The 24890-nt window shown below is 42.2% G+C and overlaps 2 protein-coding genes across 2 annotated transcripts in view; one reads left to right on the forward strand and one right to left on the reverse strand.

Moving 5' to 3' along the window:
- CACNA2D3 (calcium voltage-gated channel auxiliary subunit alpha2delta 3) overlaps nucleotides 1–24890 on the forward strand; it is a 787629-nt gene that overhangs the window by 633225 nt on the left and 129514 nt on the right. The window contains exons 24-26 of the mRNA XM_079935575.1: nucleotides 265–360; nucleotides 3918–4039; nucleotides 6733–6813. Coding sequence (XP_079791701.1) covers nucleotides 265–360; nucleotides 3918–4039; nucleotides 6733–6813 — 299 coding nt within the window. The remainder of the gene's footprint in view (nucleotides 1–264; nucleotides 361–3917; nucleotides 4040–6732; nucleotides 6814–24890) is intronic.
- The window catches only part of LRTM1 (leucine rich repeats and transmembrane domains 1), a gene marked incomplete at its 5' end in the record, with an annotated part of 32896 nt that continues 28169 nt past the window's right edge, over nucleotides 20164–24890 (reverse strand). The window contains one exon of the mRNA XM_079933193.1: nucleotides 20164–21719. Coding sequence (XP_079789319.1) covers nucleotides 21286–21719 — 434 coding nt within the window. The 3' untranslated portion in view covers nucleotides 20164–21285. The remainder of the gene's footprint in view (nucleotides 21720–24890) is intronic.

Genomic DNA, 24890 nt, shown 5'->3' on the forward strand with positions numbered 1-24890 from the left:
TTCGGGATGCATTTATTTCCTCCTGCTGCTTCTTTGGTCGTGGACTTCTTAGTTTTTCTGGCAGGAATTACCACGAAAACTTTTGTAAGGAATAAGAGTTTGCATCCTGTGTGTGCATGTGTGCATATGTTTCTATAATTTCTTCCAAAATTTCAGGCTTCAAGACTGTTATTTCATAAAACATTCCATGAGTCTTAAAATGCAGAAGCCATTATCTGCTTACTGTCTGGCAGAATCCCCCTGATTCCTTCTGCTCTGTTTCAGGAATTCTGACAAGGGTGTGGAGGTGGCCTTCCTCGGCACTCGCACAGGCCTCTCGAGAATCAACCTGTTTGTTGGGGCCGAGCAGCTCACCAATCAGTAAGTAGGGAGCTCCTGAAGTGGGACAGTGAAAGGGAAGCTTATACCATTTATTGATTCCACCAGCAGTAGAAACAAAATTCAGGCCACCCCAGGCCTGTTGACATTTTTCCTCTCCGTTCTACCTCGGGCGCCGCAGTGTATGTCTTCACCTGCCCATTGTTGGCCCTTCCACGACTCTGTGTTTTTCACGCTTGTTGGCTTCTGTCCACTGTCCTGGAGTCCTCTCCCGCCCTGGTGAGTCATTTCGCTCAACTCCGGAGATGGTGTGGCTGGTAGGGGAACAGCCAGTGGGAGGACTCACTCACCTCCTGACAAATGACTGGAGGGCATTCAGCTGTCCCGCAGCTCTGCTGAGGAATTCCTGCCTGTCCCGAGAAGCAGTGTTTCAAGTCTGGTGTTTATTTGTTTGTATATGTTTTAGTAAATCTCTGTGCCTCAGCTCGGAGACTGAGGGCCTGTAGAGCCCCACACTCGGGAGCAGGCATTCTGGTGGCTCTCGGGTTTGACAGTGTTTCCTTGTTCTTCTAAAGAGACCCAGATGGACAGTGGGCAGAGTGTCACCAAGTTCAGTACCCAGATGCCTTTTAAAATAATTAATTAATTAATTAATTTTATTTTATTTATTTTTGGCTGCGTTGGGTCTTTGTTGCTGCATGCGGGCTTTTCTCTAGTTGCGGCGAGCGGGGGCTACTCTTCATTGCAGTGTGCGGGCTTATTGCAGTGGCTTCTCTTGTTGCGGAGCACAGGCTCTAGGTGCACGGGCTTCAGTAATTGTGGCACATGGGCTCAGTAGCTGTGGCTCGCGGGCTCTAGAGCGCAGGCTCAGTAGTTGTGGCGCATGGGCTTAGTTGCTCCACGGCACGTGGGATCCTCCTGGACTAGGGCTTGAGCCCATGTCCCCTGCATTGGCAGGTGGACTCTTAACCACTGCACCACCAGGGAAGCCCTCAGATGCCCTTTTATTTATTTATTATTTTTGTGTGTGTGTGGTACGCGGGCCTCACTGTTGTGGCCTCTCCCGTTGCGGAGCACAGGCTCCGGACGCGCAGGCTCAGCGGCCATGGCTCACGGACCCAGCCACTCCGCGGCATGTGGGATCTTCCCGGACCGGGACACGAACCTGTGTCCCCTGCATCGGCAGGCGGACTCTCAACCACTGCGCCACCAGGGAAGCCCCAGGTGCCCTTTTAAACCACTGCTTGGCCCCTGTGTCTGTCTTCAGAGAGCCACAGGGTCTTAATTCTTCAAATTGGTATTTGACCAGAGTTGGTGTGAGCCTGGGAAGTCTTTCCTGAGCCCATTAATATGTTTTCTCAATTTCTTTTCTCTGAAGTAAGAGACATTATTAGGCCAGGGATGAATGGAGCCTAAGATTCAGAGAGTTTGCAAAGTGTGTGTTTGTGATTCCAGAGGTTACCATGGAACTTCACAAATCCTGACCTTCAGGGTCCCTGAGAGGGGGGAGGTGGGGATAACCAAGGCACAGGGTGGCCACCAATTTGAGAGGGGTTGGCCCATCAGGAGCCCAATGAGGAAACACTCCTGTCCCATTAAGCCCAGCTTAGCTGTGCTCTTGTGTCTCTTAGATGAGGCCCGGACACCCACCATATGATCTTTTAAGACCAGGTCTGGTAAGTGGCAGATCCATAGATTTTTGGATGCTTTGTGAACTGGCTTTTAATGCCCATCTGAGGACTCTTTCTTCCTCAACTTCTCAAATTTGTCATTTATGAAGTTGACTATAGTTGTGACTTGATTCTTTTCAACTCCTCTTTACCCCTGTACCCCCAAACAATTACTTTACAGAATGCAAGTTCTTAGGAAGGACTAGAAGTGTTGGGATACACATTGCCTTCTCCTTTTAGGACCCAGAGTGGCAAAGGGAGACACAGGAATAGACTTTCTAGTGCTCAGAGCAAAAAACTGTTGTATGTTTTGAGATTAAGACAAATAAACAAGAAAAGTACTAACAGCAACAAAACATAGCACCTTGCTAGTCTTATATACAGGTGATTGTGTTGGATTTGAAATGTGGCAGGACCACACTCAGGACTGCTGGGATGTGTACCTGGTTCACCTCACTTGATACATCTGAAAAATGGGTTAATGATCTCCCTGGTTTACTGTGAGGATCAGAAAACCTTCGGATGTGAAACTGCTTTGGGAAGCTAGAAGTATCTACAACTATGAATTCTTTGTGACATTATTGTGACTCAAAGTGAATACTCATTGGTTATCTGGTTGGGTGAAACAATTCTTGTCTTCAGGAAAATCCTATCATTGATTCATGTAGAGGCACCTTGACTTCCATTGTCTTAGTGTCTTATACCTGCCTACCCACTCCAATCAAATGATATTTGTTGATACCCAACTATTTGGATGCGCTCTATTAGCCAGGTCTAGAAAGGTTTTAGAATTTCTATGTTTTTTTTTAAAGAGAGCATACAAGGAAGAGTTCAAAGTATTGGTGATAGGTCTGGGTAATAGAAAGTTCCCATCCTAGAGCTATACTATCATCAGGCTCCTACACTGAGGTTCTATCTCCTGTCCCCACCACATGCTTTTGGAATTAGATCCATTATAGTTCATGGCTTCTGTAACCTGCCACCATCCCCAATATCAATATATCCTGTGCTTTCAGTGTGGCCTTTTGGAGCACGTGTAGTAACACACATATAGCAACCTGTGATGTCAGCCTCTGCCGTATGGTTACTGCTCTCCTCCTAAGTCCTAAGTCAGTCCTAAGACAGTCCTAAGTCTAAGAAATTATCACTTCACAGCTTCCATTTAAAGCATAGAGAATGAAAAAACTCTTGGGCTTTAAGAATCCCATATATTTGTGTGAGCCACTTTCAGTTTACTTAGCCCCTTCACACATGGTGTTATGTTATTCTGATAGTATCGTGGTAAGTGTAATATTATTATTCCCACTTTGTAGATGAACAAATGGGGCTCGGAGACTCAGTAACTAACCCAAGTAACTCACCCAAGATCATTCAGCTCTGCCTAAAACCTAGACCTGTCTCACCCAACACCACAACAGTCCCTAGTATCCAGAAGTAAGAACAGTCCTGTTTGGCTGGAGGGTAGGGAGGGGGGGAAAGAAGCAAAGATCCCCATGTGGACCCATTTTTACCTCCTTTACCCTTTTTATAAGAGGAGAGAGATCTACCTAAGATGTTGATCCTCTCAAGGATATGTATCTGTGTGTCTGGATTTTAAGGCAAGACAAAGCTTTCTGACTCCCTTTGGTCTTCTGGTGTGATTTCTGGAGGCTTTGTTGGCTTGCTTCAGATGCTAAGACTATTAGTTCACTAGGTATACTAGGAAAAATCATTTCACCCACTGGAGTCTGACTGCCAGGACTCTACAAGATATTTCTGAGTAATCTGGGGTATACAATGTTACACAGGTCCTCTCTGTACTGAGAAAAGCAGGTTGGGGTTCTAAAAGCCAACATTATTTTTACCCAACAAAAGCTGCTGGCATGCACTCGTGTCTGGCTTTTCCTTGCTGAGTGGTGCCATGCTCTTCTTATTCTTTTCTATTTCAAGGGACTTCCTGAAAGCTGGAGACAAGGAGAACATCTTTAATGCAGACCATTTCCCTCTCTGGTACCGAAGAGCCGCTGAGCAGATTCCAGGGAGCTTTGTCTATTCGATCCCATTCAGCACAGGTGGGTGCCCTTGTTGGAGGCTGGCTGTGTCCCTTTGGTCCTGCTGGCCTGGGCATTGCGTGCAGAGTATGAGGGAGCAGGCTGGATGCTAAGGGAGCCAAATTCAGTCTTGAGAGCCAGTGTTGAATATTGGCCTAGCTCTGAACCAGTGACCAGTTCCATAAGTGTTGCTGCTCCAAATAAAAGGAAGCTTTAACTTAACCAGATTGTGTAAAAAGCACGTCAGGAAGCAGGACTGTTATTTTGTACCATGTGGAATTTGAATACAAACTTCTTAATAGATTTTTTTTTAATCTAAAATGTGATCATGGCCCTACTTAGAGAAAATTCATACAGCCATAACATCCATTGCCAGAACCTTCAGCAAGTCAGATCACTCTGGAGGCCCACAGTTCTCCATCAGAACTGATTTAAATCAACATGCAAGAGTAAGGACTAAGATTTTGTATAGCCTCGTGCTCTCCTGACAGGGAGCTGTGGTGACCAATGTGAGGCACATAGCCAATGATTCTTCCAGTCTTAAGGTTTTACGATATTGTAAAAAAAACTAAGATTACCTCCCTCCAAAAAAGAACGGAACGTTACCTTATTTCAACCAGTTTTAGAAGCAAGACAAACTGGAAAATCTTTTCAATTGTCCTCGGCTTTTTCTTGTTTCATGCATCTGATATTTTTGGTGCTCAGTCTGTGTAAGGCTCTGTACCGTGCCTTGTAGAAACTTCAGAGATGAATAAGACATAGTTCTATAAACTTGGATTGCTCTGGACAGTTCAATATATACTTATGTTTTATATTAGGGCCTTTTGTATTAATCTCTTGCAAGCATTCCCAAGTCAACCCTAATGGAGACTCTCTAGCGCTTAGTGTCATAGCCCCTCCCAGAGTTTTGGCACTTGCTCATTTCCATGAATGAAAACATCTTTAGAAATAAGGCTTTCAAAATCTGTGGAAGAGATGTTGGCAAGAGTTGTCTAATAATTATTTAAATGGACTCATTAGGAAGAGGGTCCCTCATTAATGAAGATATTCAAGGAAAGGCCAAGTGTTATTGTAGAAATTCCCTCCCTAGGTGGGGTTTTAGAGGGGATTATCAGTTAGGTTCCTTTAAGGACCAAGATTCTTGGAGTCTGTGCTCCTGTGGTGACAGGCCTATGTTTACCCTCGGCCATGCACATACACGTGTTCTCAAATATAAATTTCCAGGTACTAAGGCTCTTTCTTTATATGTTTATCTGTATCACATTTCATTGCTGAAAATATCAACTAAGAGACAGTGGACTTTCTAATTCTGCTGCAAACCTATCAATAATAATGTCTTCTTTTATCGTGCAGTCTCATGATACTTTCTTTTTCGTAGTCTTCTAAAGAAAAAAATAGAACTTAGCTTGCTAGATCTGGACAGGAGCCATCAGGTTATCCAGAAGGGCTTTTTCCCAATACTGGACAGAGAGGAGGAGCTATGGGCAATGAGAGCATCTCCCAGAAGTGCTCTGTGTGTGTGTGTGTGTGTGTGTGTGTGTGTGCGCGCGCGCGCACGTGCGTGATGGCTCCTCGTGTCAGTTTGCTTTGTTATTATTCACCATTTTTCCTACAAAGAATTATGTCTGGAAAAAAATTCTGATTAATTAAGGCTGGCTGTTGTCTAATTGGTTTTTGGCAGGTGGGGTTTTCACTGAACTTTCAATAAAATCGCATAATAAAAAAGGAATTTACCTTGTTCATGGTAAAGTTATGGATGACATAATATCTTAGGAGATTTCGTGGCCCCTTTAGATTTGGAGAAAATGTTAAAAATCACCACATGCAGGTGTTGTGGTGGAGCTCTCCCTCGTTTTTTTCTCCTGTGTGTTGAATACCTGTACGCACTGGAAAAGAAGCTGGTTTTTATTACAACTTAGACTCGGGCCAGAAAATTCTTAATTGCTTTGGTCATAAGTGTATTCACATTCAGATCTGCCTTCTCCCTGATTCTAAATTCAATTGGATTCCATTCAGCTCACATTCATTGAACCTTTTAAAAGGTAGGCACTGGACTAACAATTATTAACTACGGGCATTAGGAATTTGTGCTCAGCGTCTTTTAATTCATGAGTATTAGAAACATTGTTAGTAATTAAAAATCTCTTTATACTAATACCATATTGTTATCACATTAATAAGAGTTTGAGGTAAGGATTGCATTCCAGCTCTATCCCTGTTTAGAATGGTTTTGTTCAGAAAAACCATTCTTGAAATTAGAATTTTATAGATCAGTAAAGTTTTAACCAACAGATCAGAGCTAGAGTTCTCAACTCACTGTAAAATAATTTCAAAACTTTATCTCAAGCAGCTCTCCATGGCTATATTTAGAAAGGCAATATAAATATGAAAACTGACACGAGTAAACACTTATATTAGTAACCACAAATTTTTAAAAATGTGGTCCCTCCATGGTAGTTAATAATTTTGATGTGAAGCGGCTGGACATTCCCCATTGGGGGTGGTCATAACTCGGTGCAGTGATTCCTTCAGCTGAGAGGACCGCCCACCCAGCACCTATCGCCTCACAGGGCTGCCCAGCTACGAGTTCTGGGAAGCAAGCCCCAGCAGTCTGCAAAACTGGTGACTGCAAACCAATACCATCACTCTCTTAACATAAACTCTATGACTGTCTTCATTTTCGTCATCGTGTTTTGTTTTGTTTCTTCTTACAGGAACAGTTAACAAAAGCAATGTGGTGACAGCAAGTACCTCCATCCAGCTCCTGGATGAACGGAAGTCTCCCGTGGTGGCAGGTAAATGATGGATTTCAATCAATGAGTGTAAAGTAAGCATGGTGTCCATATCATTTGTCAACTACTTCCACGTATCAGAAACTTGGCTTTGAAAGGTAAAAAACATTAAAAACTACTTCCTCTTCATCTTAGCATCATCTTCTCCAATCCAGGGCTCTGAAACCTGGTGGAATTTGATGTGAAAGCAGAAATATTTCCTAGGATTTTATTCTTAAACTCTGAGCCAGTAAGAAATTGTTGGTGCGTGCAAAAGATCATTTCTGGACAGTAGGTGCCGTGAACACTTAAAGTAAGCTCCAGATCTTCCACTTCTATGTCATTAGGATAACAGGGGCCGTACAAGGAAATTGTGGGTTTGTTTTAGGCAAATACAAGCTGAAATGTGCACCTCTCTGGAGAGCGTGAGATTTTCATCGCCCTAATCCCCCTGAGTGATTAGAGTTAGATGTATCTACAGGTGCTGGGTTTGGGACCAGGAGAAAGCCAAAACATTTTATGATTGAGTCTTGAATTATCAAAGAAACCCTGTCTCTGGCTTTTCCCATCTCTCTCACTCTCAAGAGTATCAGTAGATTTTTGTGGCTGGCTGGCGGCTTTCATTGGTGGTATTTGGCCTAAAGGACCAGAAACTGCCACAAGCCCTCTTTTGAGGACAGCTGCTGAGAAAATGGAGCCTAAGAGCGTGTCTGGCACATTGTCTATTTCTGATAAATAATTGTTGGAGCCTTTGGTTGACGGATGGGTGAGACACTCCAAGTATCATCCTGATATTGGCTAGATTTACCAAAGGGAGTCATTTTGTTTTCAGTAGCCTCTCTCAGTAAGCTGTACCACAGGGTGATTTTGAACATCAGCTTCTGTGGTGGCTCCACACACTGAATATTTGTGGGAAGGAATTCAAATGGATCAGACATGTTTCAAGTGGTTGTTCTTTGGCTAGGAAATATTCCTTTTCCCCCCCACTTTATTTCTGATATAGCCTATACATCATAATTGTATTCTCATAGATTAGCAGGGATTGAAAGATTTGGGGACAGTTGTGCCCTGGTTATTCCTGGGTTTTTGGGTATAGCAAGAAAGACAGTCTTATGTATCTGACCTGTAAGCTCATCTTGAACTATGCAGACCTATAACTAATCAGCCAGGAGATAAGGGCTGTGAAAATTCAGGGCTGCTGTTCTTACTGTCGCATGTTCCTTGAGGAAAATAGGAGACAGGATCATTTAACTCAGCAAGATTTATTTTTGCTTAAAGGTCAGCCTTACTCGCCTCCAGGCTGACCCAGCCAGCTAGTTCTGGAGGCATGTTATCTCCCTGGAGTTGGGGCCACATGCAACAGCTGATAACGACATGGTCTGAACCAAACTGTCTGTCTGTGTGTTTGAAATTTCTTTCTAAAACCTTTTCCTTGAATTTCTCATTAAGTCATTATGAAGGATGCTCTGTTTTGGCCCTAAGATCACTGTGCCCATCCCAGCCACATCTGTCCAAGTTTACAAACTGTGTGCTCAAATGTTTCCAAATGGCTTATATTTCATAAATGTCTATTTGGCTGAGTATGGGCAAAACATGGACTCAGCCTGGGCACTGCACTGTGTATCCAGTGTGGAGAAGACCATGACTTTTCCAAATGGCATGCTTGTCTACTGTTGAGTTATACAGTTGGCCAGAGACCACAGGCAAGTCATGAGACATGGTTGGCCCACCCTGAGTGGGTGGGAGAGACATATTCCTGTTTACTACGACTCACTATGTGTCAACTCGTACCCATTTTCAGAAGATAATTACAGAGCAAGACAAAGAAACAGGGTTATCCAAGGAACTGTATTTAGTCCTTACCTTCTAAATCTGATGATTATTAATCTTCTTTTTTAAAGCGGGTCTTATAGACATAAGATAAAACAGAATTGCTCAGTTTTGATCTTGAAGGCTGACATGGATGCAGCACCGTGAAGGCAGTGACTTCAAAAGGACCTTTATGTCTCAAAAAGCAGAGAGTCCTCTTCAGCACTTCCCCCAAATTTCATTGACTCTGACTCACCCATCATGTCACTGGGTAATTAGGTTTGGTCACTTTCTTCTGTGTATTCTCCGCAAATTTAAGTAGACATTGTTTACTACTCTAAAATTTAAAAGCCCATTTTAATTGGGGAAGAAACCTTGTTTTGGCAGGTGAAGATGAATAGGTGAGCAGGCTTTTCCCCCACCAGTGTACTTCCAACAGCAGATGGGATACAGCCAACTGACAGCAATTTGGGGCTTCAATGAAATCCTTGTGTTAAATTGAAATTTTTCTGAAAGGAAAGGTGTACAATTTTAGTTTATTATCAAGGACTACTTTGAAAAGCCTGCACTGCTCCCAGATCTGATCTGGTGTTCTCATGTTCATTGGCTACATATGTCTGTTTGAGATAGAAAGTTTCTTGTTTTGGTTTTGTGTGTGTATCTCTGTGTGTGTGTGTGTGTGTGTGTGTGTGTGTGTTATTCTCTTCTTTCTCTCTTTTTTTCTTGTTTTTTTTTTTTTCCAAACAAAACATTTAGATAGTCATCTGTCAATGACATCTTTGAAGAAAGGGCAGTCAGTCAGACTGGGCCGGATTCCATTTATACGTCAGCCTCTGTGCATAAATGGGCCCCATACATCTTCTTGGCCTATGACATTGCTTACAGTCCTTCTCTTGAGGAACTTGCCAACTCTCCAGCTGCCACTAGCATGCTAAATTTGCTTCATTGCTTTCCCACTGCAAAGGAAGAAGTGGTATGACTTTCTCTTTGGCCCACCAAGTCTCTCCAGAGCCCTGGAACCTGCTGTGTGTGTCAGGACCCTAATCCATTTTTCTGTTGTTATTGGAGATGCAAGCCTGGGACTGTAAGGTCCACGTAGGTTTGTCACTTACTCTATAACTTGCTAAATGTGTGGTCTTGGGTCCCTGAAGTTCTATCTAAAATAGGGTTGGGATTATTATCTCTCTCACCTTACTCTGGGTTGATTTGGGGATAAAAAGAGAAAACAAACAAGAAAATATCTGGATATGTGGAAGTATAAAATTGCTAGGATTTGAGGTGGCCCATTTTTATCTTCAAGTTGGCAGTATACCTATGCATTCATTTGCTCATTTATTCAATAAATATTTCCTGACCTCGTGCTTTTGCCAGCACTCTAGATACAAATGAATAATAACCGGGCCCTGTAATTGACAGTTCCTCCCACAGCCCCCTGTCCCTCCCCACCAGAGAACTTTAAAAGAGCAGCTATTTTTAAAGCTATATCTACACAGGACAAGTGAATTGAAAAGCTGAGCAGTCATCTAGAAGCTCCTAGAGGTTAAAGACTTCGTACTTTTCATCTTCTGTCCTTCACAGCATAACCCGATGGAGTCCCTGGAGCATAGTGGACCCTCAGTGAGGCTTCTATAAATTGAATTGAACTTGCAGAAACCTATTTGCCCTTACTTAGTTGTTATTGACTTGAGTTCCATAAATTACCTAGATCATGTTGTTAATTCTCCACTCCACTCTCAATGGAGAGACCAGGCCCAATAGAACAAGAGTCATAGACACTGTTTCCATCATGCTAGGGTGGAAATGACCTGGAGAAGAAAATAAATTCATTGAGGGGAGGAATTGAGCCAAGTTGGAAGGTATAACCATGCAGGGAATTTCTTCCCCTCCTTGGGGTGTTTGTCTGACCTTCTGTATTCTCCTTCTAGACTCTCGCTCTGAGAAATACAAAATACTTAATCTCAGTTTTTGATAAGAAGTTCATATTACTGAATTTTTTAAGTACTAGGTAATAAATTCTGAATTATTTACATTTGCTTTAAAATGTAAATTTTAGCGTATCAAAATCTAAAATCTCTTCTAAGATGTTCTAGTTTCATTTCTTGAATAAATTATAAACTCTCCAGAGACAAGGACCATCCCAATTACCTTTTTATTTCTAGTGCCAAGTGTGAGGGCTGATGTGGTAAATATGTCAAAATACTGACTAAGTGACTTGAGAAAGATGGGTTTCGTATTTACTTGCTCTCTGTAGGTACATACACTTGCACAGTTTACTGACCAAACAATAGGAACACAGTACTTGACCAAACTCTAAGAGAGTCACTCAGCAGCTAAAACTGTAATCCACACCATAGTAAAATGATACAGACCAATATGGATATTTTAAGGAGTAGAAAAACTGTTTAGTGTCCATTCCTAATGGCAACTGTGTTAGCCCAGTAGTTGTCCCTGCATCAGCAGATGTCTTTTCTGAGGTCCAAGCATCTAACCTGATGCTTAGAATAGCTAATCTGATCAGCAACAGACATTATAGGCATTATAGGCATTGGTTATAGAAATTAATATTTTTAACAGATTTATTGAGATATGATTTACATACCAAAAATTCACCTGTTTTAAGTATAAAATTTAATGATTACTAGTAAATTTGGGGGGGCTCTGATCTATTCCTTTGCAGGGAACACATACCACATTAGATCCATTCACTGGGGGAAATTGGAAAATGTGGGTTAAATGGTCTCATTTGCATAATTCTGGGCAGTGTAATGAAGGGGGATGCTTGATATTAGGACAAAGGATCTCATTTTAACCAGATGATTAAGAAAGAGATTGCTTAACATCAATGACCATTAGCTTTTGTCAGGTACATGCTGTTTAAACTGAGTGTACTATTTAATATACAACTTTCCTTAGAATTGGGTAAATAATGTTGCCAAAATGTTATAGGCAAATATTCAGCTTATCAACTTTCCTTTGGTGGGATTTCATATATTTGGTGTATATGAGTTAACTAGTATTTAGGAATTATGTGTCAATTCTACATGGATAAACTTCTAGTTTGTAGATCTGAGCAAAGGGAATGTTTTATCATAGCAGAAATTAATACTTACTGATTAGATTAGTTGTTCTCAACCAGGAGCAGTTTTGACCCCCAGGAGACATTTGACAACATCTGGAAACATTTTTGATTGTCATGACTGGTTAGGAGGGGAGCTACTGGCATCCAGTGGGTAGAGGCCAGGGATGCTGCCAAACATCCTACAAGGCACAGGACAGCCCCCCAACAGCAAAGGATTGTCTAGTCCACAATGTCAGTAGAGGTGAGATTGAGAAATGCTAGATTAAACTGACAGACAAACTTCAATTCTTGGTGCTTTCAAATTCAGTGTTTTCCCTTATAGGCTCATTTACAAAAAGATGTTTCATTTCTTCATTTTCTAATTAAATAATTCAATAAATAAATAAATAAATAAATAAATAAATAAATATATATATACATGGCATCGACTATGTACCTAATGCTGAGGATACAGCTGAGAACAAGCACCCCAAAGGGCATTTTCGAGCGAGTCAGGGGATGATGATTCATACAGTGAGAGGGCACTGTTGGCATCCCCACCCTGAGGCTGGGGTGGCAGCTGCCCAGTGAAGACCCATTCCAACTAAGTTGCTGCCAGTGGAGGGGAGCCTCCACTTGTGTGGGAGGTACAGACAACAGACAAGTGTGGCACGAATGGGAGGAAGAAAGGTGGGAAGGAGGGAGGGAGGGAGGGAGAGGGAATTTCTGGTAGTGGCTAATGCTCTGTAGAAAATGAAGTGTGGTTGGGAGTAGCAAAGGCAGGGAAGAACACTCATGTTCATGCTTGCATATGACAGAGGCAATGCTTCTCCAGATTGGGGGGAAGATGGGGGCTCAGAGAAGGCCTCCCCGAGAAGGTGACATGAGTAGAGACCGGAATGATGAGATACAGCCATTATACAAAGATCTGTGGGAAGAGCATTCCAAGCAGAGGGAACAAGATTCCGGGAATCTTGAATGAGATCCCCCATACATGTTGTGTCTAGATGGGTTCTGTGAGACACAAATGAGTTTCTCAGGTTTGGGTGGTATTTACTAGGATCTAAATGCACCGCTGATGGGCAGATGGGCAGATGCCCCGGGGGGGAGGTGAGTAACCCAAGGCAAGTCTTTGCTCTAAATGTCAGCTATGAGGTGGGGCTTTTTATATATTTGACATTTGCTTTTTTAAGTTGACTGGTGGGTGCCGTGAAGGGACAAAAGGAGGTCAAGGCCTGTAGGAATGACAACAGCAAACTTCATAGAAATGGATTAGTGATGTAGCTACTAATTATGCTGTATTTCAAGTCCGCAACAGAATCTGAGTTCGAGTTGGCCACGTAGAACAGCTGCTCTGCATAGTGCGGGTAGCCAGTGACAGGGCACGCTGAGGATCATTGCTCCAGAAATAAAAATAGCCCAGAGTTTTGAGAAACTGGATCCTCTGTGCTAACTCTCCAGGACACTCACTCCCATGAGCCACTGTCCTTTTATAAACCTTATCAAAAGCCCCAACACATTCTCCACCCCATCAGCCACAGAATTTTGGAGTTACAGGTCCTTATACCCGGTTTTCAAGTTCTGTATCGGCAAGACTCCTCTTTCTGAGGTCATAGTAGGATTTGGACATTAACCCTAATGTAAGCCAAGGATTTAGGAGTGAGTACAGGGCCATTTCTCCCCTCTTGCTCTGGGATTGAGTTTTCACATTTGTAAAACAAGGTTGATTGGTGCTTTGGTTGGATTTCTAACAGCGTAGTTTTTAAAGACAGAGATTTGTTTCATCACCACAGAAAAGGAGAAGAGTTAACCAGTAATGGAGTATGTCTTGCACCCAGATTCAGTCTGGCTTTGGGGGGACCCCTCTGGTTCCTTTTGAGAGAAATAAATGAATTCATATAAATAAAGTGCTTAGTGAATGCTTATAGTTGAGTGCTCAGTAATGGTTAGCTGCTAAATTATTATTGCTGCTGTTACCGTTGGTAAGAATGATGTATGTTACACCCACCACCTCTCATTAGTCAATGCTTATTGCCATGTGCCGTCCCCTATGTGAAAAACTTACCTAGGCAATGTAGTTATGGTATCTTGAAATGTTTCATAGTAAAACTTTGAAGCTCACACTTTCATGTACTTATTCCTTAGAACAGAGGTTGACAAGCTGTAGCCCATAGGAGCAAATCTAGGATGCTACCTGTGTCCTTCTTTTAGGGTTTTACTGAGATATATTTCACACACTATTAAATTTACCATTTCAAGTGTACAGTTTATTGGGTTTTAGTATTTTGCAGCTTGTGCAACAATCTCTACAATGTAATTTTAGAACAATTTAACATCCCCCCCAAAAACCCCCCATACACACACACACACACACACACACGCACGCATGCACACCCCTTCATTCTTGATATCCCACTCCCCTTTCCAGCCCCAGGAAACCCACTAATCTACTTTCTGTCTCTGTGGATTTGCCTATTCTGGGCATTGCAGATAAATGGAATCATACAACATGTGGCCTTTTGTGATTCGCTTCTTTCACCGAGCTTAATGTTTTCAAGATTCATCCATGTTGTAGCAAGGATCAGTCCTCTGGCTTTTTTTTTTATTCTATTTTATTTATTTATTTGGCCATGAGGGCAGCATGTGGGATCTCTGACCAGGGATCGAACCCGCACCCCCTGCATTGGAAGGGAGGTCTTAACCAGTGGACCACGAGGGAAGTCACTACTCTGGCTTTTTAAACTGCCAAATGATATCCCATTGTATGTATGTATAGCATCCTGTTTATCCATTTATCAGTTAATGGACATTTGGGTTGTTCCCACTTTTTAACTATTATTAATAATGCTGATATGAACATTCATGTACAAGTTTTTGTGCAGATATGTCTTAATTTCACCTGGGTAGAAATTGGAATCGAATTGTTGGGTCATATGGTAACTCTAGGTTTGATATTTTGTAGAACAGACAAGCTGTTTTCCAAAGTGGTAGCACCTTTTTACAATCTCACCAGCAACATACGAGGCTTCCAATTTTTCCACATCCTTACCAATGCTTACTATTGTCTATCTTTTTTATTTTAGCCCTCCTAGTAGGCGTGAAGTGATTTGTATTTCCCTAATAACTAACTACACTGAGCATCTTCTCATGTGCTTGTCAGCTACTTGCATATCTTCATTGGGGAAATGTCTATTCAGATCTTTTGCCTATAATTAGGTTATTTGTCTTTTTGTTGTTGAGATATAAGTTATTTTTATAAGCTGGATACAAGTACCTTGTCAGATATCTACCAGCTGTTTTTGTAAATAATGTTGGATAGAGAGCACATGGACTAAAAAGCCAAAAATATTTACTGCCTGACTCTTTACAGAAAACGTTTGCCAACTCCTGCTTTAGATAAAAATATGTCACAGTCCATTTTTTTAAAAAAAAAACACCTAAAATGCTAATTTGTTCACTCACTTATTTCACCATCTTTTTATCTTATGAAAATGAAGGGAATATTTAAATCAGAGGGTGTGTAAGTAGATATTAAAGACAGAGCTTCCTGTATCAGAAGGTATCCATCATTGTGCCTAATGTTTTTATATATGTGGTTACAGAGAAATTCCAGTCAAAGATCCTGAGCTTTCTAAAATATATGCTCTCCCTGTCAGTCAAGAGAGTGATTTACTTAATCTTTGCTCTAGTTTATAAACCTCTGAACAGTGTAATCAGCACAATGCTTGTTAGAACATTGGAAATGCCCTCACATGCTTTGGTGGAAAACAGTTTCTGGGATACTTTTTTTCCCCAACATGGCTCATGAGAGATTTGAGGATTTATTTAGCCACCCTTATCCAGGCAAATCTCCTAGTAACCTTAGTGGGATTTTGATCTCGGTGAAGATTAGAATATATATGACTCAGGCTAAGTGAAGGGCCAGAGAGGATAAATGAGCTGACGTACATTTCCCCTCCCTGGGAAGAGGGGGCATGACCAGAGGCTGCAGCATAAATGCTTTGACAGTCAGTCAGTGGACTCTTGCTCATGGAAAATGCTTTTGCCAGTCTGTGGTGGGAAAAGGACAGTGCTGATCAAAGGTTCTTTATTCCAATGGCCTCCTACAGTTTGCACTCACCAAGAGCTCCCACGTTCTATTCTGGGTGAAAAGATCTGCACGAGGTCGAGATCAGTGTCTGAATGTCATTCCTACTTCAAGGCCAAATTATATATGACCAGGCTCAGGCAGACTGGAGTGTACATTTGTCTTAAAACATAAAAAGGAAGTTCAGAGTGAAAACATAGTGCATGGGCATTTTATATGCTTTTACTTCACTAGCCTTCATCTATCAACTTCCAGATTTTTGCTGATATAGTCAGTTTTTTTAAGCCAAAATTATTTTTGTTATCAAATTATTTTACTTGTGTTATTTCTCATTTTTTATGCTCTTCTCACTTCCTCTCTTTCATGCTTTCTGGAACCCACTCCAACCAGGTTTCATCCACAGTGAATCATTTTTCGTCAGGGTTACCTGTAGCTCCTACATTACCAAATCCAAAATTGAACTTCAGATGTTCATTTTTCTTGGTCGGTGAGCAGCACTTGGCCAAGCTGATCACGTTCTCCTTGCAAACCTCTTTACTTGATTCTTTGCCTACCTCACTGCCCACCCTCCTAGGCCTCCTTTGCTGACTTTGTTCATCTCCTGATTGTACATGTCGGAGGGCCTCAGGGTTCCTGTCCACTCTCAAGCTTTAAACACCATTCATGAGCTGGTGATTCCCAAGCCCAACCTCTCTCCCTTGACTACTCAGTGTCCCTGCCTCTCAAATAGGCCCATCAAATGCAATCGATTCCACATTTAAGTCATTCTAGTTATCTGGTTATTCAGTCTAAAAACTTTGGAGTCATTCTTTTTTAAAAAAACATTTATTATGGATAATATTGAATATACTAAAAAGTAATAGAAGCATAAGAAGAAACCCATGTATCCTTCATTCAAATTCCTACTCCACTAATTAATGATATGACCTTGAACAAGCGACCCAAACCCAATGATTATGTATCTTCATCTGTCATGTGGCAGTAAAATGCTCACATTTTTGGTTAATTTGAGACTTAGAGGAAAATGAAAATACTACACTGAAAACAACTGGCACAAAACTGGGTGTTCAATAAATGTTGATGGTGGTACTATAATTGTTCTTTTCCAAATAATTAATATAATAATTCCATAGTCTTCATATTGTGGTTCACCAGAATGAATGAAGAATGGCAGGGGTTGGGTTGTATTATACTTTCTAACCCCATGCTCCTGCAAACTGCATTTATCAGGTGTGCAATTAATTATCTGTGCGACTTTGGGATAATTCCTTTCCTTTTCCATGCTTCCAATTGCTATTTGTAAAATAAGAATATGGAACTATATGAGGGTAGCAGATAGGTTTAGTCTCATAAGTCGACTCCAGTTGATCAGGAGTAGGTACCTAGAAAACAGATTAAAAAAGATTCTGAGGCCAGACATCAGCAATGTCTGAAACAGGTAGGGAGGCTGGTCACAGCTATTCTGAAATTTGCCAGACCTAGACTAAATGCTCTCCAAGGACTTTCCCAACTCCCAATCCTCTTTTTCTTTTTCTGGCTCTTCTTGATGAGTCTTTGAAACTGGGTCACATCCTATCCATCCAAATGAATACTCAGTGTCATTGGAGTGAAAAGTAGGTGTGGATACTCCAGTCAAGAATCTGAAAAGAAAGTGAGGGGTTAGAAAGCTGCTTCTCCCAACCGGAGGGAGGTTTCTTTGAGATTTTATTGCATTTTGAGCATTAAAAAATAAATTAAAAAAAACATTTTCATCACAAGGGAAAGCAGGATAGTTCCCTGAAGTTGTGCATATAAACCACACCCCAGTGATGCCATGTGAGGTTGGAGTATCATTTGCTGGTAGTTTTCTGTCTAATAGCATTTAGCAATGGATACACTGGTGGGTTTGACCCAAGTGAAAACAGTTATTTCCTGATCTGTGATAGAAAGTTATAGGTTTCTAACAGTTGTATAATTATGATAATGGGTGCTATGGATAGATCATTTTAGAAATTGAGCCACTTCCTTTGATATTTTGGATCTAAGACGAGTGTGATATTTCTGGGGTAACTTGGTAAACTTGAGTAATGAAATTTGATTTTCATGAACCTTCTGGAGGCAATCCTATGATTCACTTTTCAGTCTTTCATTTTTGTAAGAAAAAAACAAAATACCCAGTTGTCTGTGGGCATATTATCATCTGAAGCACAAGATTTTTCCCACAGGGTCAAGGATTTTTGCCTTAGTTTTAAAAGCTTTCCAGGTATAGATTTGACACTAGGTCTTCTTTCTCCACGATCTCTGTGGAAAAAATTCCTCCTATGCCCTCTTTATATGCCTCATGTCTGTTGGGTCCTGCTATTGTGAATTTGTGATCTCTGGCAAAGCAAAAATAGTGATACTGTTCCGCTAAATATAATGAAGAAGCTATATTTTACATGATTTTCTCAGAAACAATCAACACTAAACGTGATATTTGTTCACAGTATTCCTTCAGTAAGGCTCTATGACTCTTTGAAGGAAGGGCATTTTTATAGGGGAATTTATAAATATGACAGCAGCAATAAACAGCTGAAAATAATCTATGAGGCGTTTGCAAATTACCCCTCATGAGCTGTAGTGGTTGTGAAAGATAATTTGTGGTTCTCACAGAATACCCTGCAAATTGGGTCTTTCATCTGTGATGTTTTTAACAGAGAAAACATTTCATTTCTCGTATTAACAAATGATAACGCTGAATTGTTAATCTAAACAATTTGATTTATATTTTTCTGTGCTGAGAGAATTGTTGACATTTTAGGGTAATTATTTTCATCGTTAACTGCTCTTTTTGGTGACTATAGGCAAAAGATAGAAATCTGAATACATGAAGGCATCATTTTAGTCATTCTCCTTAAAGACTTCTCATAAAGCAGGAATCTGTTTGCCTGAGTTATCATCTGTGCTTAGAAATCTAATAGGACGTGGGTGTTGAGGAGTGAGGATTCTAGCCACTTTCAGGATTTTCAGCGGTGCATTGGAAGCTCTGTCATGTAATCTCGGTGGCCAGGGGGACGGGATTGACCTGTACAGTCACCAGGCCTCCGGCAGAGCACAGTGCACTGCATGTCTTAAATCACAGCAATGAGAAGAGGCACTTGTGGTTGGCCTCAGTAGTTCCCAGCTTATGTAATATCTGTTCAAGTATCTCACAGCATGGTTGCCAAGATTACATGAATGTTCACGAGAACACCTCTCACCATGCCTGGTACGTAGTACGAACTCCAGAAACATTTGGTGAAATGAGGACGATGTATAAAAAGATCTCGATTTCCTTTCTCATAGTGCTTTCTTGGCCAAGGACTCATGGTCCAGGGAAAGGGAAAGAAAGATTTTTTTTCCACCTGGAAAGTAATCCCTACAACCTTAGACTGGATGCTCAGACTCGCCCACTGAAGTGGTGCACGAAGCAGAGAAGAAAGGAAGCACCAGGCTTGGGATGGAGCTGATGCAGCAGCTGACTTTCTCTGGAATCTCTTTTTGATCTTAAAATCCATGCTGATTTTTCAAACTGCTCTTTAACGTACCCAGGTTTATTTTAATACTCAGAAAAAATTAACATCAAATTTATACTTTTTCCCCCAGAAGAATCATTTAGCAAAATTGCTGCTCCAAAGAGATGGCCCATCTTTAACTTGTGGGTGTGGGCAGCCCACACTAGTTGTGAAGCACTGTGAGCAGGTATAGATGGCCTCTGTGTCCTGCAGGGTAGGCTAGGGTAGGTTCATCCGTCTTTCCCTTGGCCTCTTTATACTGTTGGGCAAGGCTTTGGCCACATCAGACAGGGAAGCAGTATTCCAGGCTGAATGGACTGCCCATTCACATGCCAGTTTATGGAATGGACTGCTGATTTAGGATCCAAGCAACTTTTACATGGCCTGAAAGAGTGAATATAGGGCCAGTACCCTGAATGACAAATATGTTTTATCCTTTGAACCAATTCCAGTTGATTAGTTCTGGTTGCCTTACAGTGCTGTCTTAAGAAGGCATCTGTGGTGCATCAGGGCTCAGGGAGGAGTGCTGGGATTGATTAATGATGTCTGTCAAGGCCTCTGGAGGGACAGCTTGCCCTGTATTTGCTATTCCTTGCTTTTGCCAAGTCCTTAACTCCTCTGTGTAAAATGATTTTAATACTAACAGGTGACTAAGTATGAGATGGGACATCATGAGAGAGAGAGAGAGCAGGTAGATTCTACTTTAAGAAATCCTAGCATGAGAAAATGCAAATTTACAAAATGCATAAATCTGGAGCCAATTATTGCCATTACAGAAAGATTCCATGAAAGGTTCCTTTAAATAGCGAGATCCCCTACTGCATTAAAATGATGATTCAATTTACAAAAATTTCCTTTGCATGCAGCTCTTCAGGACCGTGTCTGTGGAGTCAAGCAAGCCACACCTGATTTTTTTAAACCCCAGCCTAAATAATGTTCAGGACGGCTGCTCCCACGTATCTCCAGCCTCTTGATAATTCCCACTCTATTCAGACTTCCTCTGACTTCCTATCCCAGAGTGTTGAGTAGACAATCTGGGTGGTGGTCAACAGCTGCTGGCTTCCACCCTGCCGCGGCTGCATTTCATTAGTGGGTAAACTGATTGCTCTGAGTATGTTTATGTGTGGGTGTGGTTGAACAAGCCTATGCACTCTGCACACTATGTACGTAGATACAGATACACATAAGCCATTATCTCGCTCTCAGCCCACCCTAAATTCATTCCTGCTGTGAGAGTTATAAATGGAAGGTTCCAATCGCCTGGTGGATATGGCCTTTGGGTAATAGTGCCTCGAATTCCGCCACCCCATCCTCTTTGTGTTTGTTTATATGTTATTTACCCTTGCATCAGAAAACTTCCCCAGACCCTGGGCCTGAGTCCCATTATCCAGTCATGGAGCCCTCTTCTTCTTCTGTGGCCTAGAAAGCCCCAAATGGTTTTCTGATTTAGAAAATTAAATATAATCTGACTCTTGTGGCAAGCTACAAAATTCCCAACCAACAGACGCTTTTGCTAAATATATAACATACCTAACATCTAAAAGTATCACCGGTCTATCATGAACTTGGACTATAGAAGCACTCAGTGCCCATTGGGTAAGGTTGCCAACTTCTTCCCAGGCACTCAAAATTGGGCAGTTTTCGAGTGGACCACAAAGCTGCCAGGAATGCTGGCACGCGTGTTTGTATTTCTGCTGCCCTGTAAAGGCAACTTAATGCAGGGAAGAGTACCTTGAAAGAGATGTATCTTCCCTTTCTCTGTGGACAGCCTTCCCCACATAGAATGTTGTCATAACTTCTCAGGCACAGAGCACAAGTTATCATCTCTGTTTCAACTATGGTATTTTTTTTTTAAATCTCAACATAAATTTCTTCCCAGGAACACTGTCTGTCTTTTTTTACAGACACATCTTTTTTTTTTTTTTTTTCCTTTTGGAAAAAGAAAATGAGGCAGTAACAGTGAACCATCAGCCCTACTCAGAAACTTTTTTCTGGCCTATAATGATTATTCGTATTTGAGATGAAAGCTCTCAGGCCATTGAGCTGTCAAACAGCTCTTTTCCTTCTGTCTTCGCAGGCTCATTGATCTGAGCCAAGCGTCCCACATGGTACTGGGCGGTAATAGCTGCATAGGTGCAGCCATAAATGACAGCCGCCAACATCATGAGACACACGATCCCACACACCACCCCCGTGATGATGATGGTGGCCACGGCGTGGCGCAGATTGGCTGGCCTCGGCTTGGGTTTGATCTCACACTCCCAGTGGTCTCGCTCCCCTGGGCTGTGGCTCTCAGGGGGCCTGGGTACAGCCCGGTGGGCAGCACCTAGCTGCTGCACCTGTGAGGACTCCAGGTCTGGAGAAGGAAAAGGGCAGGGCTGGTACAGCTCGTGAGGGATTTTAAGGAGGTCCTTTCCCTTCCAGGTGTCCGGTGAGGCACAGATGATGCTGTCTGTTATTCCCCCTTTGAGAAACAAAAGCAAAGAATGATAGCAGAGCCTGATACAACCAAACTCCCAAATCCTCAACCTGTAAAAACTTAGGCAGATGGAATTTATAAAACACCTTTTTTTTCCAAAAAATTTAACAATCGTATTTTATGATTTTAGGGTTTCTAAATTGGCTAAATGCTAAAAATGCCACACACTAAATGGACAATTATGTGTGACCAAGAGTTCATTAGAAGCCAGGTCACCTTTACCTTATAAATGCCAAGGGAATAACAATGCAAAAGGTGACAGGAAGGGGCACTGGAGGCCAGCCTGAGGGCACTGTTGCATGCCCTAATGAGCCCTGCCACACAAGAAACCTATTGTGCCAAATTCCCACTGGAGAGCTAAAAAATAAATAAATAAAACAAATGTCTTTTGTTGTGATGTTATGTGTTAATTACAAAGACCCTCTGTCTCTACCAACACTCTTCAGTGATGCCAAACCGGGAGGTCAGTGGCCCTGTGAGTGAGTGCTTTGTGTATCTGAAGGTTTGACGGGAATATGAGTTACGTTCATGGGATTAAATACAATTAACGTGTCTCCTCAGACCTCGAAACACTTAGTACTTAAAGTACCAAACTTTCTCAATGGTTTTTTTTTTTTGGCCTTGCCTTGCGGCATGCGGGACCATAGGTCCCTGACCAGGGATCGAACCTGAGTCCCCTGCATTGGGAACGTGGTGTCTCAACCACTGGACCACCAAGGAAGTCCCAAGTATCGCACTTTCTAATGGGTTTTTGGACTCAATTTCCATTCTCTCTAAGGGGATTAATTTCCTCATGTGTGTGGACTACTATTGTTCAGGAAGAATTTGTGTGCCTAGAAGTTCCCTTCTAGAAAGAACACTGGGCTAACAGATTCCATCCTGGCCAAATTTGACCACCAATTTACTATGTGACCTCAGGCAGATAAAGTTCTCTGACTAAATTTTTTGCCATGAAAACATCCTATTTGTATCTGACTTGATAGTTTATAAAGCACTGTCAGATAAGTCCTCACAGCTCTGCTCTAATGGGTAATTCTTATCCAAGGTCATTCAGGTCATAAGTGGATATAGCAACACCGAAACCCAGCTCTCTCCTGTGATCCCAGTTTTCCCCGCTACACCTACCGCCTCTCTCTACTTCCTCCTCTCTGAAACATCCTGAGGTCAGTGGAGTTAACACATGACTCTCAGTAGAATCTCACCCCCATGAAGCCTGGCACCAATCTTAGCCAAGTTAGACTGGAGATTCTTTGTACACATCGTAGGTGAATTATGAAACTACCAGAAGTTGCCATGCGGGAGCTTGTCACTTCAATGTTATTAGAACCTTCCTTTGTATAGCACTTCAGAGTTTTGGGAATGCCTTCACATCCATTCTGTCTGAGCCTTATAAGCTGAGTCTTACCATGGCCGTATTAGTAGATGGGGCCATTTTGCAGTTCAGGGGTTATTGTGGCCCAGGTCACACTGGGGTCAGTGGCCATGACAAAATTCAACTCATACCTTTTTTGCTTTTACTGCTTGAACTGAGTCACCTATTGCCAGAGTCTCTTGGGCCCGTCCTGGCTTCTTCAGTGATCCCCTGAGGCAAGAGCCTCAACTCTAAAGCAAAAAGATAAGAGGAATTTTCTCCTTTCCTGAGCTGAGGTGCAGGAGGCCAGAGGTGTGGGGTGCCTTTTCTGGATGAGCCCAAGGCGCCATCAGGCTGCACCGTGATTAAGGATCCCTGTCTCAGAGACCGTTTCAATACTCTGCCTGGAAGCTGGTTGTAATCAGAAGGCCAGAGAGCAGAAAAGAAGTGTGAGGGCTTGAGAAGAAGTAACCATATTTAACCCAGGCAAAGAGCACTGAGACTTTCATCAGGGGAAGAAAGGCCACCTGCCATGGGACCAGCAATTCCACCAGCTGACCTAGACTGGGGCGGTTCACCCAGTAACTTCAGGGGTAAGCTCTGTCTTTCTCCAGTTCCAGGCTTCCTGCTGTTCAGCATTAGGGTGGGAGGCATGGCCTCAGGACACAGAGCCAGGAGAATACACAGACTAGAGCCTGGGATATTGCTGGAAGACAGGGGTTATGGCCACCAAGAGCTCCGTGGCCTCCTGTGTCCTTAGCCAGGACTCACTTCCCAGCCTTCCACCACCATCTCCTCAGCCATGACCCCAGGAAGCAAATCTGCAGATGATAGCTTGAGGGTCTCAGTCTCTTCTGGATTCAGAGCAGCTGACAGTGCAAGAAGCTCCAGCTTTCCAAGCACTCACATTATTCATCATCTGTCCACTAGCAGCTCTTAACCCCTGTCTTGGGAAGAAATGGGATTCAAATCTTGAGTCTGACCATTACTTTGCTGTGCAACCTTAAACAAGTTACTTGACCATTCTGTGCCTCTGCTTGCTCACCTGGGAAGTGGGAGACTGGGGTAATAATGAAATCTACCTCACAAGATTGCTTTGAGGACTCAGTTGGATAAAGTATGTCAAGTATTTAGCACAATTCCTAGCCCAGAATAAATGTTTAATACAGTTAGCTGTTAGCATAAAGATGATTTGTTTAGTTATGAATGGAGAGAGAGGAATGCTAATTACAAAATCTATGTGCATGTTTTTGTAGAGGAGACATTATTAGGTATTCATCAAAGCATGTTTTTTCTCTGTTGGGTCCACAGGAAGATGAAATTTCCCCACCCTTTGTGGTCAGATTGGGGCCTCGTGATTGAGTTCTGGCCAACAGAACCAATGAGTGACACTTCCAGGCCGCAAAACCCCCTGCTTCATCCTCCATATACTTTGTTTCCCCTTGGTGGGAACTAAGGTCTTGACCAATACCTATTCCCTTATTTTGCCTTTATTCAATGCATCAGTAGTCAGATTGTCTCCTACATTCACTTGGGGATTTTATTTAGTTATTTTGGGACACCCAGGTCTTGTTATCCCAAATAAATTTTGCCTTCCTCCAGAGAAAGACTGTCATCTGGATGGGGCAGCTCCGCCATGAGGGAGCATTGAACCGCACTGTGGAATCTGAGGACCAGAACGGGCCTTAGGAACTCCCTGGCTTAGCACTGTCCGTTTCCACCTGGTGACACTGAGGGCTAGTGAGGGGCATCAATTTGCCTGAAGATCACCAGTGAGTTTGTGCCCAAGTAGGGGGAGCTATATC

Source organism: Stenella coeruleoalba, assembly GCF_951394435.1.
Source record: "Stenella coeruleoalba genome assembly, chromosome: 10".
Lineage (NCBI taxonomy): Eukaryota > Metazoa > Chordata > Mammalia > Artiodactyla > Delphinidae > Stenella > Stenella coeruleoalba.